Source organism: Panthera uncia, assembly GCF_023721935.1.
Source record: "Panthera uncia isolate 11264 chromosome B2 unlocalized genomic scaffold, Puncia_PCG_1.0 HiC_scaffold_24, whole genome shotgun sequence".
Taxonomy (NCBI): Eukaryota; Metazoa; Chordata; class Mammalia; order Carnivora; family Felidae; genus Panthera; species Panthera uncia.
In genome coordinates, this window is record NW_026057580.1 from 103,109,953 (window position 1) to 103,129,040 (window position 19,088).

General features: G+C 41.3%; 1 protein-coding gene across 3 annotated transcripts in view; it reads left to right on the top strand.

Annotated features, from left to right (window-relative positions):
- The first annotated feature begins 739 nt into the window (after nt 1–739).
- The window catches only part of PCMT1 (protein-L-isoaspartate (D-aspartate) O-methyltransferase), a 51,600-nt gene continuing 33,251 nt past the window's right edge, over nt 740–19,088 (top strand). Inside the window, exon 1 of one of the 3 annotated variants that reach the window (XM_049653065.1) lies at nt 740–1,508. In XM_049653065.1, the coding sequence (XP_049509022.1) occupies nt 1,280–1,508 (229 nt within the window). In that variant the 5' untranslated portion in view covers nt 740–1,279. The remainder of the gene's footprint in view (nt 1,509–19,088) is intronic. The other 2 variants (XM_049653066.1, XM_049653067.1) reach the window with 2 other exon arrangements.

Here is a 19,088-nt window from a genome sequence, read left to right on the forward strand (position 1 = left end):
AAAATTATTAAAGTCCCAAACTGACAATTTTATTTCTAATATTAAAGAACACTAAGATACCTCCTTAGCACAGTAGGCACTGCGTCCGACTCAAAAAGAACACCTTTTTGAGTGTGGTTTCATTTACGGTCACAGAGTCCCAGAAAACAGGTAATGTGCAAGTATATTTAGCAGGAGGAGTAGGCTGAGTGTTACATTTAACAAAATCTGGTGAGAATTGGAATTTGAAAATTGCTGCTCATGCAGTAGCGTAGAGGTCTTGACATCACTTCGTTTCCTTTCTTAAACGTTTATCGGACTAAATGATGACTGGATTCTGTCAGTCTCAGGTCTGATTAGGAGTCAGCAAGTTGGATGTGATAGGCAATGTTCCCTGTCAGCTTCTCACTCATTGTCTTACAGGGCTGATAGCGATAAAGCTGGTGTCCAGTCTAACGTTGGAATCTGTGGGGATTAATCAACTGAAAATGCACTTGTGTTGGGAGAATAACACATTCTCCATAAGATACTGTGGTATTTTTAACCGATTGCATTGTTTTCAGGAGCAAAGCGCTCCCTACGCTCCACCCACCCGTCTTGGTGTTCCTCCACTCAGATTTTGTGGTTTAGAATTGAGAACAAAGCAGGGTCCCAACTCTGATAAACGAACACTGATGTACTTGTCACAAAGCCAGAGGCTCGAGTACTCGGTTGAGAGAGGGCCTTCGCCCTCTGGTTCTATTAAGATTATTCAGGCTCCACGATACGGAGTTCGGGTTCTAACCGACCTAAATATTAGACAACTGGGTTGGGTGAGACAGGACCAAGGAAGCCCACCGTCTAACAATCTGGACAGCTATAGGAGCAGACCCGCCGCTCGCAACAGCTGACTCAGCTGCGACTACGGATCTACCGGCAGCGGCGTAACCAGATCGTAACCAGATCGTAACCAGATCGAGCAGACGCGGCGGCACGAATCAGCCTCGCCGTCGTGCCGCGGCGCTGAGTGACCAGGACCATAGCCAGGCACGCGACCAACCGCTTCGGGGCCCACCCCGCCTAACCGCAAGGCGAACTCAGCAAATTGCCTGTGCGCTGGCCGAGGCCTCAGGAAGGGGGCACGCAGCAGCAGCTGCAGCGGCGGCGGCGGTGCTGACTCAGCCCGGGCTCCCAGCCCGTCCGCAGCAGCCGCAGCAGCCACCGGCACAGGCGGCGAGGCACGAGGCCACCCTTGCCTCCGGCCCCACCCCGCCGCACCCGAGGCCGCGCGGCGTCACAGAGCGCATGCGTGCCGCGGGGGATGCCGGGAGCGCGCAGTGGCGGCACCGGCGGCGACAGCAGTCAGAGCGGAGGCTACAGCGGGGACGCGAGCGGGGCGGTGACCGTGTGGGAGGTGGTCTCACTCTTGGGGAAACTGCTGGGCACCGTCGCCGCGTTGAAGGTGGTTCTGTACCTGCTCCGGGTGTGCTTAGCGATGGCCTGGAAATCCGGCGGCGCCAGCCACTCGGAGCTAATCCACAATCTCCGCAGTAAGTGCCACCCCCGCCCGATGTGGGGCAACTGGGCCAGGCTAGGCCTGGACTGGGTCCCCCTGGGCCGTCCGGAACGCCCTGTTTGCCCTCCCCCCGCCCCCCCCATCTCCAGCCCGGTACCGGCTGGAGGGTTCGGCGCAGGGTTGCACCAGCAGCCTCGAACGGCATGCGCTGGCGATCGCCTCCCTCAGGACCTGTCACTCATCGGCGACGTGGACGCGAAGGGAAAAGAAAGCTACGGGCTGCTCTTGGTGGGGCCGGAGCAGGCGTCTCCCCGCGGGCCTGGGGGAGGGGTCGCGGCACAGGTGGTGGGGCTGTCACTCGAGTCAGCCGCCTGTTCGTCCGGGTCCGGCGGGCGAGGGGCGTGCCCTTGGGGTGGGGAGATGTTGGCGGGGCCTGGAGGCAGGGCTGCATCTGAGGGGACCCCACCCTCGACCCCCGTATCTTCTCGCCTTCCTCCTCCTCAATAATCGACCTCGCTGCGAGCATTCTCTCCCACACTGACTCCCCCGCCCTCCGATTTTTCCTCTGGAGGGAGATGCCACCCTCTGATACAGGCGAGGGGAGGGAGGGAAAGATGAGAGTATTGTCATTGCGGATGCTGGGAGAAATTTCTGGGGCGGCTGTCCAGTGGATAGCTTCGTGGGGGGTGGGGGCGGAGGAAGAAATAATCAGAGGATGCTGTTCCTGACAGACTTGTATTTCAGGAGCTATTAGAGGTCCTGGTCCAGCGAAGGATTGTATGTGTGGAATGTTCTGACTTTGTTTTTCAAGGCTACCAAGGCTTTGTAAAAGCTTTGTGTGGAAATTTTTTCATGTCATTCTCTTTAGTTATTGTATGCCTTCGTCTTATGATGATTTTAGGGTGGGATGTGAGTGCTGTGTCACTTTCTTTTTTTAAATCGAAATACAGTGTCGCTGTCTGGTTGGAAGACCAGAAGGACCGCAGTCCATAATACTCACTGTGATCAGAATTTATAGCCCCGTTTGCCACCAACTTTGCAAATAATCGTATCCTGCCACGTGGTATTTTTGTCTTATGTTATTTAGCCTTTTTTATGTTTGTCATGTTTCCTAATTCCATTTGTAACTTCCTTGAGGGCTGGGACTTTTTTTTTTTTTTTTTTTTTTTTTTAAATATCTTCGAATTCTCTCAACTCAATACCCCTTCCTTTTCTCGTAAATGCAATTAAATATACCTTATATGCTTGGATCTGTGCTTGGAATACCAAGATGAGTGACAAAAATAAATATTCTTGTCTGGCACATGGTTACTATTAGTCATTTGACTTTTTGTTTTTTACAGTATTTTAAAATTTTGAAATTATATCCTTTGTATTTAGCAACGAAGAATGTTTAGATTTCCCAATTCTGTCAAGCATCGCCAGAGTTCACTTTATGGAAGGATATTTGATTGGAGTGGACATTACATGCTGAGGCAGTATTTTGAAGTGTGATTCAGGTTCCTATGGATTACACATAGGCTCAATACGTTGCAAGTTTTTAGATAAAATTTCTTGAAATGGGGTAGTGCCTGCTGTTGCAGTGCACACACCCAAAACATTCTATGCACAAATTATGATTAAATAACTTTCCACTGGTAGGTTGGCACCATAGACACTCAGCTGTGGCAGAAATTGGTAATCAGGCTCTTAAAGTCTCTCCTTTTTGGGCCATATGTGTAGGAAGTCAAGCCTACCTCTTTCCCCAGTGGTTTTATAATCATTTTATTGTATTCTCTTATTCCTAGCTGAAATTTCTAAGGATATTTTTCTATCAGAAAATTTAATAATAAATATTTAAGGAGCACCTGGATGGCTCAGTCAGTTAAGTACTGGACTCTTGGTTTCTGCCCAGGTCATCATTTCACAGTTCATGGGACTGAGCCCTGCCTCAGGCTCTGTGCTGACAGCGCAGAAGAATCCCCAGGGATTCTCTCTCTCCTTCTCCCTCTCCCTCTCTCTGTCTCTGCCCTACCCTGACTTGTGCTCTCTCTCTCTCTCAGAAATAAAGAAACATTTAAAAAATATTTAACATACGTGGATGTTGATATTGCAGATATTTAGTCTTCTATGATTCATAAGAGGAAGTTTGAGTACTCAAATTGTTTTTCCTCTCGTAACACTTGTGCAATGTCAGTTTCAACTACTTGCAGAATTCTAGCTAATAAGTTTCATTTTTATTTAAATGTTCATTTATTTACTTTGAGAGAGAGAGTGCACGGGGGAGGGGCAGAGAGAAGGAGAGAGAATCCCAAGTAGGCTCCATGCTGTCAGGACAGAGCCTGGCTTGGGGTTCAGTCTCACAACTGTAAGACATGTAAGACATGAGCTGAAATCGAGAATAGGACACTTAATCTACTGAGCCACCGAGATACCTGGTTTCATTCTTATTTGTTAGTTTATTATAAAAGTAATATTTTCTTATGTGAGAATTTCAATTAGCACAAAAGTTGAAAACTTCTTTCTTTTCTGGGTTATTACACTGTTTATTCTAATAACTTAAAGGCTTCTACTTGAATCTTTAGAAAAAGATTAAAGTGTGGTTATGTTGTTGAATCACTATATTATATACTTGAAAGTAATATAATGCTATTTGTTAACTATACTGGAATTAAAATTAAAAACTTAAAGAAAAGTGTTATTATATTGATGTTGAAGTGAAAAAGGATCTGCATATTGGAAGAGGAAGCAAATTAGTTATGTATCTTTTTAAAGCAATGAAGTTCACGATTGCTTTAGGTTTTTTTTTTTAATGTTTGTTTATTTTGAGAGAGAGAGAGTGAGAGTGTAAAAAGAGAGAGGGAGAGAGAAATTCTAAGCAGGCTCTGCCCTGTCAGCTCGGAGCCTGACTCAGGGCTCAATCTCGTGAACTGTGAGATCATGACCTGAGCAGAAATCAAGAGTCGGATGTTCAAATGACTGAGCCACCCAGGTGCCCCATGATTGCTTTAGTTTTTTTTTTTTTTTTTTTTAATTTTTTTTTTTCAACGTTTTTTATTTATTTTTGGGACAGAGAGAGACAGAGCATGAACGGGGGAGGGGCAGAGAGAGGGAGACACAGAATCGGAAACAGGCTCCAGGCTCCGAGCCGTCAGCCCAGAGCCTGACGCGGGGCTCGAACTCACGGACCGCGAGATCGTGACCTGGCTGAAGTCGGACGCTTAACCGACTGCGCCACCCAGGCGCCCCTAGTTTTAATATTATTACAGTTTATCGGGGTGCCTGGATGACTTCAATCGGTTGAGCGTCTGACTTCGGCTCAGGTCATGATGTCACAGTTTGTGAATTCAAGATGGGCATGGGGCTTGCTGCTCTCAGTGCAGAGCCTGCTTCAGATCTTCTGTCCCTCTTTCTCTCTGTCCCTCCCCCTGCTTGTATTCTCTCTCTCAAAAATATATAAAACATTTAAAAAAATTTCAGTATTATTATAGTTTATTAAAAATATTTACTTAGTTTTCCTTTTATAAGATGTCATACTATAACTATGATTGTGTATGATTTCATAGTTGATACATCATTTATAGAATATTGTAGAATGTAATGGTATATTTTATATTTCATAGCTTATGTTACGATGAAACTCACTATTTTTTTTAAGATTTTATTTTTGGGGTGCCTGGGTAGCTCAGTTGCTTAAGCGTCCAACTCTTGATTTTGGCTCAGGTCATGATCTCAGAGTTTGTGGGATTGAGCCCCATGTTGGACTCTGTGCCGACAGTGAGGAGCCTGCTTGGGATTCCCCTTTCTCTCTCTCTCTCTCTCTCTCTCTCTCTCTCTCTCTCTCTCTGCCCCTCCCCACGCATGCACACATTCTCTCTCAAAATAAACATTAAAAAAAACAAGATTTCATTTTTGAGTAATCTCTACACCCAACGTGGGGCTTTGAACTCACAACCCCCAAGATCAAGAATCGCATGCTCCACCAACTGAGCCAGGCAGGCACCCAGACAACCACTCTTAAGTAACTTAGAATGGTTAAAACTTGAGCATGCTTCAGAATCTCCTAGATCACTTGGAGAGCTTGTTGAAACACAGATTGCTGTGGTCCAAGAATTTGTATTTTTCTTTTTTTTTTTTTTTATTCTTTTTAGGCTGGCTCCATATCCAGTGTGGGGTTCAGACTCACAACTCTGAGATCAAGAGTCACATGCTCCACCAACTGAGCTAGCCAAGCACCCCCAATAATTGGTATTTTTAACGAGTTCCTAGGTAATTCTGCTACTGATCTGGGACCACACTTTAAGAATCACTGACACAGAGGGGCACCTGGGTGGCTCAGTTGGTTGAGTGTCTGACTTTGGCTTAGGTCATGATCTCTCATGGTTCGTGAGTTCAAGCCCCACATCAGGCTTTGCAATCATGTTGGGGGGAACCTGCTTCAGGTTCTCTGTCTCCCTCTCTCTCTGTCTCTCCTCTGCTAGCTTGCACTCACTCTCTATCTCAAAATTAAATAAACATTAAAAAAAACTTATAATTAAAAAAAATCACTGACAAAGAATTGGAAATTATGAGGTTAAACACTGCCAATGTTTCAGCTGAATCAGTTTTACACTTTAGAATAAAGTTTTAGAAAAGAAGTCTATAGCAGTCCTGCCCAAAGAGTTGTCTGTAATGTCTGTATCTGTGCAGTTTAATATGGTAGTCATCAGCCACATGTGGCATTCAGCATTTGAAATGTGGTTAACACAGCTGAGGAACTAAATTTTTGTGTTATATAACTTAAATAGCCCACATGTGGCTAGTGGCGGCTGTGTTAGTGCTGGTTTATGGAAATAAAGAATATAGCTATTTTATAATTATGGGCTAATAATGTGCTCTTGAAACAAATTAAAATAACTGTGAGCCTGCTTAATCCAGGAAATGTGACAATTTAAGTAATGTTTATATTAGAATTTATTTTCTACTTTTATTGGGAACATTTCAAGTCATGGCCACTTAAAATAATGTGTTTTGTTTTGTTTTGTTTTGACCTATTTTTATTTGTTAAAAAATTTCAGTCCACTGCCCTAATATATCAGTTATTTTTACTTTGCATCTTTGTGTCATTTCTCATATACTATACCACATAGAATTTGTCATTCAGCCAACTGATATTTAACTCTCTTCTGTATGCCAAACTCTAGGGATATAGCACTCAACAAATATTGTCTCTTGTAGGTTACTTCTAATGGGAGCAGACAAGTGAAATAGCTGGTATGTCACATTATAAATGACAGAGTAGGGAAGGAGGATGAGGAGTGTGGGGTGCTAGATTTGCAGTCGTAGGGGAGAAGGCCTCACTAAGGTGTCATTTGAACAAAGAGTTGGTGGAGGGGAAGAAATTCTAGCTAGGTAGAGAGAGCTGCGGGACAGGCATTCCAGGCAGAGAAAATTGCATGTGGTAGATTTGGATTAGGGGTGTGGGAGAAAGACTGAATCAAGGATATGATAGCAAGGTTTTGGGCCTGAGCAGCTGGAATGATCTGCCATTTTCTGAGTTGGAAATAATAAGTGAGTGAGCAGCAGGGACTTTGAAGTGGTGGGGAGGAGGCATGCAAGGAGGTGGGGGAGAGCAGGAGTTTAGTTTGGGGGATGTGTTTGAGATGCTTATAAGACATTTCAGTGGAGACTTAGAGTAGGCATTTGAATAAAAATTATGATGATTTGTGGTTTTTGTATCCTTATTTATTTCTGCAAATAAATTGGAATTATTTTCTTTTTGTATTTAGAGTGTCAGTTCTTAGGACTAGTAGCATAACTAGTGGGAAAGAGAATATTCCAATAATTTTATCATGTGTGTTCATGGGCCAAATATAACCAGCTAATAAAATCCTCAGGGATTATTTTCAGAAATTGGGGCCTCGTTTAGAATCCAGAACATACCTCCTTATTTGACTTGTTTCAGGTCAGTTTTATGGGTACATACTAAGAAGTAAACTTACAGTACATTGAATCAGATTTAATTTATACGATGAGGGGGCTTTAATATTGTGTCTACTTAAATTTAAATCATTTAAAATTAAATGAAATTAAAAATTCAGTTTCTTAGTCACAATAACCATATTTCAAGAGCTCAGTAGCCACATGAGACTTTAGAAAGAAAGAAAGAAAGAAAGAGAAGAAAGAAGAGGTGCCTGGGTGGCTTAGTTGGTTGAGCATCTGCCTCTTGATTTGGCTCAAGTCATGATCCCAGGGTCGTGGGATCGAGCCCTGTGTCGGGCTCTACACTGAGAGTGGAGCCTGCTTGAGATTCTGTCTCTCCCTCTGCCACCTCCCCAACTTGTGTGCATGCTCTCACTCTCTCTCACTCTCTCTCTCTCTCTCTCTCTTAAATAAATATCCACATGAGGTTACAAGCTGCCTGTTAGTGCAGACAGAACATTTCCATCATTGTAAGTTCTATTGTGCAGCACTAGATCTGGATGTATTGTATGTTACATTCTATTTAACGTGGTCTTGGGTCCATTGTGCTGTTCCACATATTTTTATTAGTATTACGTTTAGCTTTGACCCTCATGCTTTAAGAGTAGCAGTTAAAAAACAAGATGTTCAGACAAGGGTGATCAAGATGATGAGAGTGTCGGCATTTTATATGGTGATTCGATGGGATTGAGGTTGTTTGATTTAGCAATGAGAAAGCTTAAGAAGAGCAATCGTGTTTAAATATTTGAGGAAATGTCATGTAGTAGAGGGTCAAACCAGGACAACTGGGAGGCAGATTTTGGCTCATTATAAGGAAGTATTCACAATGGTATCCCAACAATTGAAGAGTTGGCTTTGAAAAATAATGTTTTTTGTCACTGGATATGTTGAAGCAAAGAATGACCGTTTTCTGTAAGGGATGTTGTAGAAGAGACATGTCATCAGCTTTGACTGTGTGCTAGACTTCCACGGACCCTTCCAAATCCAGCATTCTGTAATTGTATTTATTTATTTATTTCTAATTTTTTTTTTAAGGTTTATTCATTTTTCAGAGACAGAGCGTGAGCGGGGGAAGGGGCAGAGAGAGAGGGAGACACAGAATCCGAAACAGGCTCCAGGCTCTGAGCTGTCAGCACAGAGCCCGACGCAGGGCCCAAACCCATGGACGGCGAGATCATGACCTGAGCTGAAGTCGGACGCTCAACTGACTGAGCCACCCAGGCGCCCCTGTAATTTTATTTTTTAATGTTTATTTATTTTGGGGGGAGAGGGAGAGAGAGAGCAAGAGAGAGAGAATACACAGGGGAGGGGCAGAGAGAGAGGGAGAGAGAATCCCAAACAGACTCCGTGTTGTCAGTGCAGAGCCCTACGAGGGTTTTGATCTCACAAACCATGAGATCATGACCTGAGCTGAGATCAAGAGTCAGACGCTTAACCAACTGAGCCACCCAGGTGCCCCAAGATTCTGTAATTTTAAACATGTCATGGATTTCGTAAAATCAACTGTGGGGTTTGTGTATGTGTGTGTTAGGAGAGAGCCACAGAAGTTAACATTTGGTTACCTGTATTTTAGAGTTGTGTATAACATTTTAGTTTGTCAAATGTGAGGACTCCAGGGAACATGCTGCTTTAAGAAATAGTGTCAAAACTGGGTCACCTGGATGGCTCAGTCTGTTCAGCACCCAACTCTTGATTTTGGCTCAGGTCATGATCTCATGGTTGTGAGATTGAGCCCCGCATTGGGCTCTGTGCTGACAGCGCAGTCTGCTTGGGATTCTCTCTCTCCCTCTATCACTGTTTTGCACCCTCTCTCTCTCACTCTCCAAATAAACTTTAAGAAAAGAAAAAGAAATAGTGTCAAGACAAATAGTTAGCTTTATGTATCTATTAGGAGTGATAGTTCAAGGAAAGATGTGGGTATTTATTAATTTTTTTTAAGATGTGGGTTTTTAAAAATTTTTTAATGTTTATTTGTTTTTTGAGAGAGAGAGAGAGAGAGAGTGAGCGAGTGGAGGAAGGGCAAAGAGAGAGGGGAGACAGTTTCCAAAGTGGGCTCCGCACTGATAACAGTGAACCTGAAATGGGGCTTGAACTCAAAACCACGAGATCATACCTAAGCTGAAGTCAAACAAGTCAAACACTCAACCAACTGAGCCACCCAGGCATCCCAAGATGATTTTTTCTTTATTAATTATCTGACAGAGTGCTACATTAGTTTCAACTGTACAACATAGTGATTCGACAACTCTAGCGAGAAAGATGTATTTAGAAAAAAAAAATTTTTTTTAATGTTCATTTACTTTTGAGAGAGAGAGAGAGAGTGCAAGCAGGGGAGAGGCAGAGAGAGGAGACACAGAATCCAAAGTAGTCTTCAGGCTCTGAGCTGCCAACACAGAGCCTGATGCCAGGCTTGAACCCATTAACCATGAGGTCATTGTCTGAGCCAAACTTGGACACTTAACTGACTGAGCTACCCAGGCACACCAAGAAAGATGTATTTTGAAATAATCTCTGGTACTTTGATGATATGCTTTATTGTAACTTGCCATCACATGAAATTCTTCTCTAATTATAGTGTGAATTTAAAACTAATCTCTTTCAGGGGCACCTGGGTGGCTCAGTCGGTTGAGCATCTGACTCTTGGTTTCAGCTCAGGTCATGATCCCAGGGACATGAGATTCAGCCCAATGTCGGGCTCCATGTTGAGCATGGAGCCTGCTTAAGATTCTCCCTCTCCCTCTGCCCCTCTTCCTCTCTTGCATTCTCTCTCTCTAAAAATAAAATAAAATAAAACAAAATAAAATAGAATAAAATACAAAATAAAATAAAAACAGAAACTAATAGCTTTCAGACTTTCTATACCCAGAGTGTCTCAAGCTCTGCTTATCTCATATCATGTCTAATTCTCGGTAGGAAACAGGTGCACCCGGGTGGCTCAGTCGGTTAAGTGTGTGACTTTGGCTCAGGTCATGATATCACACTTTGTGAGTTCGAGCTCTGCATCAGGGCATTCTTCCTGGTGTGTTCAGTGCTTCATATCAACACAGACTCTCTTCTTTTTCATTTCTACCAGGATTGCTTCTATTCTTCTATTCTCCCAGGTCACGAATCTTGAGGTAGTCATTGATTCTTTTAGACCGTTACCACATTAACTGAACAGTTCTTTCAGATGCCTTTCTTGGTTTGCTTCCACTGTAGTTTCATTGATACTTTCCCAACCTAGGTCCTTAGTTCACGCTTGGAGTGATAGACCTCCAAGTGTCTGATACGTTGTCACACTTTCCCTTTCCTCAGCTCTGTTCTACACATTATACTGATTTTCCTAATATACCAATTTCTGTTAAGTTGCTTGCCTTCCCAGGCTCCTGTTGCTTGCTGTATTAAACACCTTTTGCTTAGCTTTGCGGCCTCTTTAGGGCCTTATACAACTAACTATTCCCATGCTCCAACTCCAGTTCTGTTCTTCAGGCTGATTTCATTTTCCTCTTCATATACTGTGTGCCTTAGGGTACCTGTTCAGCTGCTCTAACAAAGACCAAAATAACAATGGCTTAACATAATCAAAGTTTCTCTATCCTGTAACAACTAAGTAATTCAGAGCTAATATGGTGGTTCCATAGTGTAGAGCACAAGGATCTCTCTTGTGCTTCCTAAAGTCTTTCCCTCATCTGAAAGATTGAAGATAGTTTATTTACCTCCATCATTTCCATATTCCGGCCAGTGGGGTGAAGATTGAGGAAAGAGAAAAACCCCCATTCCTTTTTAAGGGGATGATCTGCAAGTTGCATACATAATTTCTGGTATGTTCCATGGACAAGAGCTTAATTGTAAGATTATAGGTAACTATAGAGAAGCTAGGTAATGCATTCCATTAAAATTCTACCACTGTGAAGGAAAAGGACTCTCTCACTACATCTTAGATCTTGCTAATTGGAGAGTATATTTATGTATGTGTGTGTATTTTGTGTATGTGTATATATATATATGTGTGTGTGTGTGTGTGTGTGTGTGTGTATAAATACAAACCATCTGTGATAAAGGGTTGGGAGAATTAAGATTAATTTTTAGTCAAGTAATATGTACATGGTTAAAAGATAAAATCATACAGAAGGGCTTTTAGTGAAAAATAACGATTGCTTGGCCCTATTCCTCCCCACCCCTAGACTCATTGCTTAGACGGAACCACTTGTGTTGTTTTGTTTTGTTTTGTTTTTAGTGGGCTCCATGCACAGTGTAAAGCCCAACGCAGGGCTTGAACTCATGACCCAGAGATCAAGCCCTGAGCTGAGTTCAAGAGTGGGATGCTTAACCGAGTGAGCCATTCAGGCACCCCGGGAACCACTTTTAACTATGTTTTTTTGGTTCTTCTGTTAGTTACCTTCATGTCTTTAAATCATGTGGTTAAACTGTCATTTCTTATTTTATCAACTTTGGACATTATCTGTTGACCTCCTGCCAAGATGGATGAGTATTTACACCTACTCCTCCCCCATCATAATTTTTGCTTCCTTTTTTGTGGTTACATTTGTAACTTTAAGTAATATACTTTAACCTCAATTTCTTGTTCAATAATTCATAAACTAACACTACCTCTGGTAACTTTGTAAGAAAGGATACCAGCGAGCTCTTCCTCTCATTTTACAACTTATTAGTGGGTCTTTTACATTGTCAAAATTGATAGTTTGCATTTTGTTCTGAGCAGGAAATAAATTTTCTGTACATTGTTGTTTTTTTAATGTTTTCAATTTATTTATTTTTGAGAGAGAGAGTGAGTGGGGGAGAGGCAGAGAGAGAGGGAGACAGAGGATCCGAAACAGGCTCTGCACTGACAGCAGTGAGCCCAACGTGGGGCTTGAGCTCACAAACTGCAAGATCATGACCTGAGCCAAAGTCGGACACTCAACCGACTGAGCCACTCAGGTACTCCTGTACTTTGTTGATTTTTAAGTGTTGAAAATCAATAGTCACCAGTGATGATAACTCATGGCTGAGTTATGTAGTCTGCTGTGCGTTTATTCCCTGCCTTCTGTTTCCAGTATCACAGATCCCTCCTACTATTGTAGAGGAATAGTCAGATATTTTTCCTTGTTTTGTATTACATCAATTGCTTTAAATCCTGTCACATTTTAGTTTTCTTTCATATCTTTTTTTTTTTCCCCCCGGAACTTATTTCCCTCTGCACCCTTCTCCACCCCTGAAGTTAAGAAGAGAAACAGAGGGGCGCCTGGGTATCTCAGTCGGTTAAGCATCTGACCCTTGATTTCAGCTCAGGTCATGATCTCACAGTTCCTGAGCTCAAGCCCCATGTTGGGCTCTGTGCTGACCGCGTGGACCTGCTTGGAATTCTGTCTCCCTCTCTGCCTGACCCTCTCCTGATTGCTCTCTCTCTCTCTCTCTCTCTCAAAAATAAATAAATAAACATTAAAAAAAAAAGATGTTTTTAAGAAAAAAAAAAAAACAGAAACAGATACCTTCTCAACATGGCTCTGATCTCTTTAAGTTTTTTTATTATTTGGTTTATGGCTTGGATTCTACTACATTCTCCTTTTTGAACCTTCTTATTTGGATCAATTGCATATTTGGACCAACACTAACCATTATTATAATTATTTAATTAAGGTCCTTGGTCCCTAGGGTGCAGGAAGATTGGGTATGGGTGGTTATAGAGCTGTTTGCTATTTCAGAAAGCCTGATGGTAATTACACATTTACTCATAATTGGGCTATCCACGAAAAGTGAAACATTAAATTATTTTACTGTTTGCTAAAAATAGTTCAGGGTGCTGGCAGTTATACATGTCAGATTACCAAAAATGGTAAAATGACTTAATAACTTAGTAAATGTAGCTTGGTTTAGGCATCTTTCAAAATATGGAATTTGGGGCAAAAACAAAAAGAATATTGTGAAAATTTTGGAAACTACCCAATAATGGCATAATAAAGGTTGATACTGAGACTTGATGTGTTCATCTTTTTAATAAATAGTGACATGCTTTTAAAAACCATTTAGAGGGGTGCCTGGGTGGCTCAGTTGGTTAAGCGTCCAACTCTCAGTTTCAGCCCAGGTCATGATCTCCAGGTTCATGGGCTTGGGCCCCACCTTGGGCTCTGTGCTGATGGTGTGGAGCCTGCTTGGGATTCACTCTCCCTCTCTCTCTGTCCTTCCCCTTCTCATACTGACTCTGTCTCTCTCAAATAAATAAACTTAAAAAAAATTTAAAAAAAAAAAAGTAAGAAACCATTTAGAGGGGTACCTGGGTGGCTTAGCTGGTTAAGCATCTGACTCTCCATTTTGGCTTAGGCCATGGTCTCACAGTTCTTGAGATCAAGCCCTGCATTGGGTTCTGCACTGACAGAGTGGAGCCTGCTTGGTATTCTCTCTCTGCCTCTGTCTCCATCTTTCTGTCTCTCTCTCTTTCAAAAATAAATAAATAAACATTTTAACAACAACAACAAAGACCATATAGAGTTTTTAGTAAATTCCATATGCCTACATAGAGTAAGAAAGTAGCCAAAGAAACTCATGTGAGTTTGATAGAAGTGTATTACCTAGCTTAAGGGAAGTAGTCTGTTCACTTTGGTTTTTAGAATGTGCCTGGAACAATATGTTTGATTTTAGATATCACACTTTTAAGTATCCATCCAAAGAGTGAATAAGTGAATATGATGATGGTTTTAAAAACTGATGAATATTGGAGACATTGAATGAAGCTGCTAAATCTGAGAAAGATAAGGCTTGTATCTTAAATATGATAAGTGGTCATATATCTTCAGATGAATGAAAAATGTTGGCTGGATAGAAAATTCAGTATTTTCTTTTGTGGCTTAAGAGAGCAGTACTAAGGTTCATGTAAGTAAGTTATAAAGAGGGAGATTTCATATTAATACAGGGAAATATAATAGAGTGATTTGAATGTGGAAATCTTCTAATAGTAATCATGATACCAATTTATGAAGAAGTTAGACTTTAGGGATCCTAAGACCCCATGTAACCTTGAGAGTCTGTGAATCATCTCTCTAGAATTTGAATTGAGTTCAAGACAAAAGAACCACTCAGTTATTTTGGGGGGTGCCTGGGTGGCTCAGTCAGTTAAGTGTCTGACTCTTGGTTTCAGCTCATGTCATGATCTCATGGTCATGGGATCGAGCCCCACATCAGGCTCTGTGCTGAGCATGGAGCCTGCTTTGGGTTCTTTCTCTCCCTCTCCCTGTCCCTCTTCCTCTGCCTCTCTCGCTCTCTCAAAATAAATAAATAACATTAAAAAAAAAGAATCATTTTGGGAAATGAATTAGAAGTCATTAAGCTATTTGAATATGTTAGTGGAAGTATAGTCAAGTGGTTAGTAGGAATGTAACATCTCAATTTGAATGGCCTTACATCTGATTTGCTCTGAGGTCTTAGACAACTTAGTCTCTACACTCAGTTTTATCATCTGTAAAATGGAGTAATAATAGTGCTTACTTTTTAAAAAAAAATATTTATTTATTTTTGAGACAGAGAGAGAGAGACAGAGAGACAGAGAGACAGAGAGACAGAGCACAAGCAGGGGAGGGGCAGAGAGAGAGGGAGACACAGAATCCGAAGCAGGCTCCAGGCTCCGAGCCGTCAGTACAGTCTGATGCAGGGCTTGAACTCACTAGCTGTAAGACCATGACCTGAGCCAAAGTCAGACACTCAACTGACTGAGCCACCCAGGCACCCCAATAGTGCTTACTTTATAAGATTGTTAGAGATGGCATAAGACTATTTGTAGTTCACAAGTTCATACCTTAACAGGGGTAGTGTATATAATATGGGTAGGATTTTGTCTGGCACAGGGTTATGTTTAGTAAATAATAAGTCTTCTTGTGATTTAAAATTGTTTTGAAAATGCTTTCACTGTTTTATTTATTTCACTATTTTATTTTAATAAATTTCACAGGTAGCTTGCTTAAAGTTATTTGTGTAGAAATAATATTTCCCATGGGGGTTAATTTACCCAAAATTTATAATACTTTATTTAAAAATGTTTTTAATGTTTTATTTATATTTGAGAGAGAGAGAGAGAGAGACAGTGTGCAAGGGAGGGGGAGGAGCAGAGAGAGAGGGAGACACAGAATCCGAAGCAGGCTCCAGGCTCTGAGCTGTCAGCACAGAGCCCGACATAGGGATTGAACCCTCAAGCCATGAGATCATGACCCAAGCCAAAGTCGGACTTAATCAACTGAGCCACCCAGGCACCGCATATCCAAAATTTATAATATTTTAAAATGAAAAGACTAAATAAGTTTGTCTTTGCCAGTCTAGGACTATTTACAATGTTTTTTTTTTTTTTTTAATTTTTTTACATTTATTTATTTTTGAGAGACAGAGAGAGACAGAGCACAAGTGGGGTAGGGGCAGAGAGAGAATGAAACACAGACTCTGAACCAGGCTCCAGGCTCTGAGCTGTCAGAACAGAGCCCAACGTGGGGCTCAAACTCACAAACTGTGAGATCATGACCTGAGTCAAAGTCGGATGCTTAACCGACTGAGCCACCCGGGCACCCCTTTACAATGTTTTTCTATTTCATGTGCTTTGTTTGCTAATTTTTAACTATATTCTTTTGTTATTTGGAAGGTTTGTGTTTATACCTTTTGCAGTGTCTTTAAACTACCTTTTCTATTTGCTATCTGGTCAGTCAGTATTAAATGGTATCCTTTGATTCCCCCTGTTACGTACATAACAGTCAATGATCTAATTCTACTTTACCCCTTTTTTCTCCTCTCATTGTTTACAGATGCATTTTTTTTACTTTGTCAGAACCATATGACATTTATGTATTATTCCACCCATGTCTCTACCCCTGTTTTAGTCTTTGCTTTACAGTTGGTTATGTGTCCTTTGATGATGTATCCCTGTTTATCTCTTGGTTAGATGAAGCACATCCTCTGGAAGATAGCTCAGAAGGGCTTGTCTGACATTCCCAGAATTCTGGCACATTCAAAACATCTTTTCTCTAAACTTGATATTTGAAGGACAATTTGACTGGGTATAAAATATTTGGTTTACACTTAAAAAAACATCTTTATTGAGGTATAAATCAACTAATTTTAAGACTACAATCTGACGGGCACCTGGCTTGCCCTGTGGGTGGAGCATACAACACTTGATCTTGAGGTTGTGAGTTTGAGCCCCATGTTGGGCATGGAGCATACTTAAAACAAATAAAATCCTAAAAAAAAAATTACAGTTTGAAAAATTTGACAAATATAGTTGTGTAACCAACACCCTAATGATGTAGAATAGGGATTAGCAAACCACACCTCAGAAGCCCAATCTGGTCTGGTGTCTATTTTTAGAAATAAAGACTTATATTACTTAACACAGCCATTCCCTGTATTTGGTATTGTTTGTGTTGTTCCCACACTACATTGACAGAGTTGAGTTGTTGCAACAGAGACTATTCGGCCTGCAAAGCCTGAAATATTTACTATTTTGACCTTTATGTAAATTTGCTGATCTACGATCTAGAACATTTCTTTTACCCACAGAGTTTCTCATGTTGCTTAGCAATCAATCTCCTTTACCCCTAACCTCTAGCAATCACAGATCAGCTTTGTGCCACTGTGATTTTGACTTTTCTAGAATTTGATATAAATTGTCATATAGTGTACAATCTATAGGAGTCATATAGTATATATGGCTTTTTTCACTGACATTAATGCTTTTGAACTTTCTCTGTGTTGTTGAATGTATCAGTAGTTTGCTGTTCTTGTTGTTTTGTGGGTTTAAAAAATTTTTTTTACATAAACTCTACCCACAATGTGGGGCTTGAACTCTCAAACTCATGACCCAGAGATCAAGAGTTGCATGCTGTATGGACCGAGCCAGCCAGGTGCCCAGTAATTTGCTTTTTTAAATTGTTGATTTGTACTTTCTTTTCTTGAATTTCTTGAAAATGTTGCTTTATTCCTTTTTTGCTCTGAATTTTGCTCTTAGGAAATCTGACGGTTGCCCAATTTTTTTTTTCAATCCTTATTACATAACTTGATTTTTTTGCCTTGAGGCTCTGAGGGGTTTTTTTCCTTGCCTTTAAACTCTGATAGTTTGCAACAACCTCTTTGACCTCAGCCACAGGAATTTCTTACTTGACATATCTCCAAAGGCAAGGGAATTAAAAGTAAAAATGAATTATTGGGACCTCATCAAGATTAAAAGCTTCTGCACTGCAAAGGAAACAATCAACAAAACTAAAAGGCAACCAATGGAACAGGAAGAGATATTTCCAAATGACATATCGGATAAAGGGCTAGTATCCAAAATCTATAAATAACTCACCAAACTCCACACCTGAAAAACAAATAATCCAGTGAAGAAATGGGCAGAAGACATGAATAGATACTTTTCCAAAGAAGACATCCAGATTACCAACAGACACATGAAACGATGCTCACTGTCACTCATCATCAGGGAAATACAAATCAAAGCCACACTGAGATACCACCTCACACCAGTCGGAGTGGCTAAAATGAGCAAATCAGGAGACTATAGATGCTGGCGAGGATGTGGAGAAGCAGGACCCTCTTGCACCGTTGGTGGGAATGCAAACTGGTGCAGCCGCCCTGGGAAACTGTGGAGGTTCCTCAAAAAATTAAAAATAGAATTACCCTATGACCCAGCAATAGCATTGCTAGGCATTTACCCAAGGGATATAGGAGTGCTGATGCATAGAGGCACATGTACCCCAATGTTTATAGCAGTGCTTTCAACAATAACCAAATTATGGAAAGAGCCTAAATGTCCATCAGCTGATGAATGGGTAAAGAAGATGTGGTTTATATATACAATGGGATACTACTTGGCAATGAGAAAGAATGAAATCTGGCCATTTGCAACAACGTGGATGGAACTGGGGGGTATTATGCTAAGTGAAATGAGTAAGTCAGAGAAAGACAGATACCATATATTTTCACTCATATGTGGATCTTGAGAAATGTAACAGAAGACCATGGGGGAAAGGGGAAGTGGGGGAGAAGTTACAAACAGAGAGGGAGGGAGGCAAACCATAAGAGACTCTTAAATACAGAGAACAAACTGAAGGTTGATGACGGGTGGGGGAGAAGGGAAAGTGGGTGGTGGGCATTGAGGGGGGCACCTGTTGGGATGAGCACTGGGTGTTGTATGGAAGCCAATTTGACAACAAATTACATATATATAAAAAAGAAAGAGGGGCGCCTGGGTGGCTCAGTTGGTTGAGCGTCCAACTTCGGCTCAGGTCATGATCTTGCGGTTTGTGGGTTCGAGCCCCGCATCGGGCTCTGCTGATGGCTTAGAGCCTGGAGCCTGCTTCGGATTCTGTGTCTCCTTCTCTCTCAGCCCCTCCCCAACTTGTGCTCTGTCTCTCAAAAATAAATAATTGTAAAAAAAAAAAGAAAAGAAAGCTACACCAAAGTAAATAAATAAATAGACATTAAAAAAATTCTTCAAATAAAGTCTGATAGTTTTATTAGTAAATGTCATGAAGTTGGCCTGGTAATATTTTTACTTACTTTCTGCTAGGTTTTCTTTGAATGTAGTTTTAAAATTATTGTTTCTGTTTAATCAGCCAGAATGTTTTTATTTGTATTTTGTTTTCTTTTTACAGTATCTTTGGATGGAATTGAGTTTTTTCGTTTTCCTATTTTTAAACATTTTGTGGACACAATTCAACAG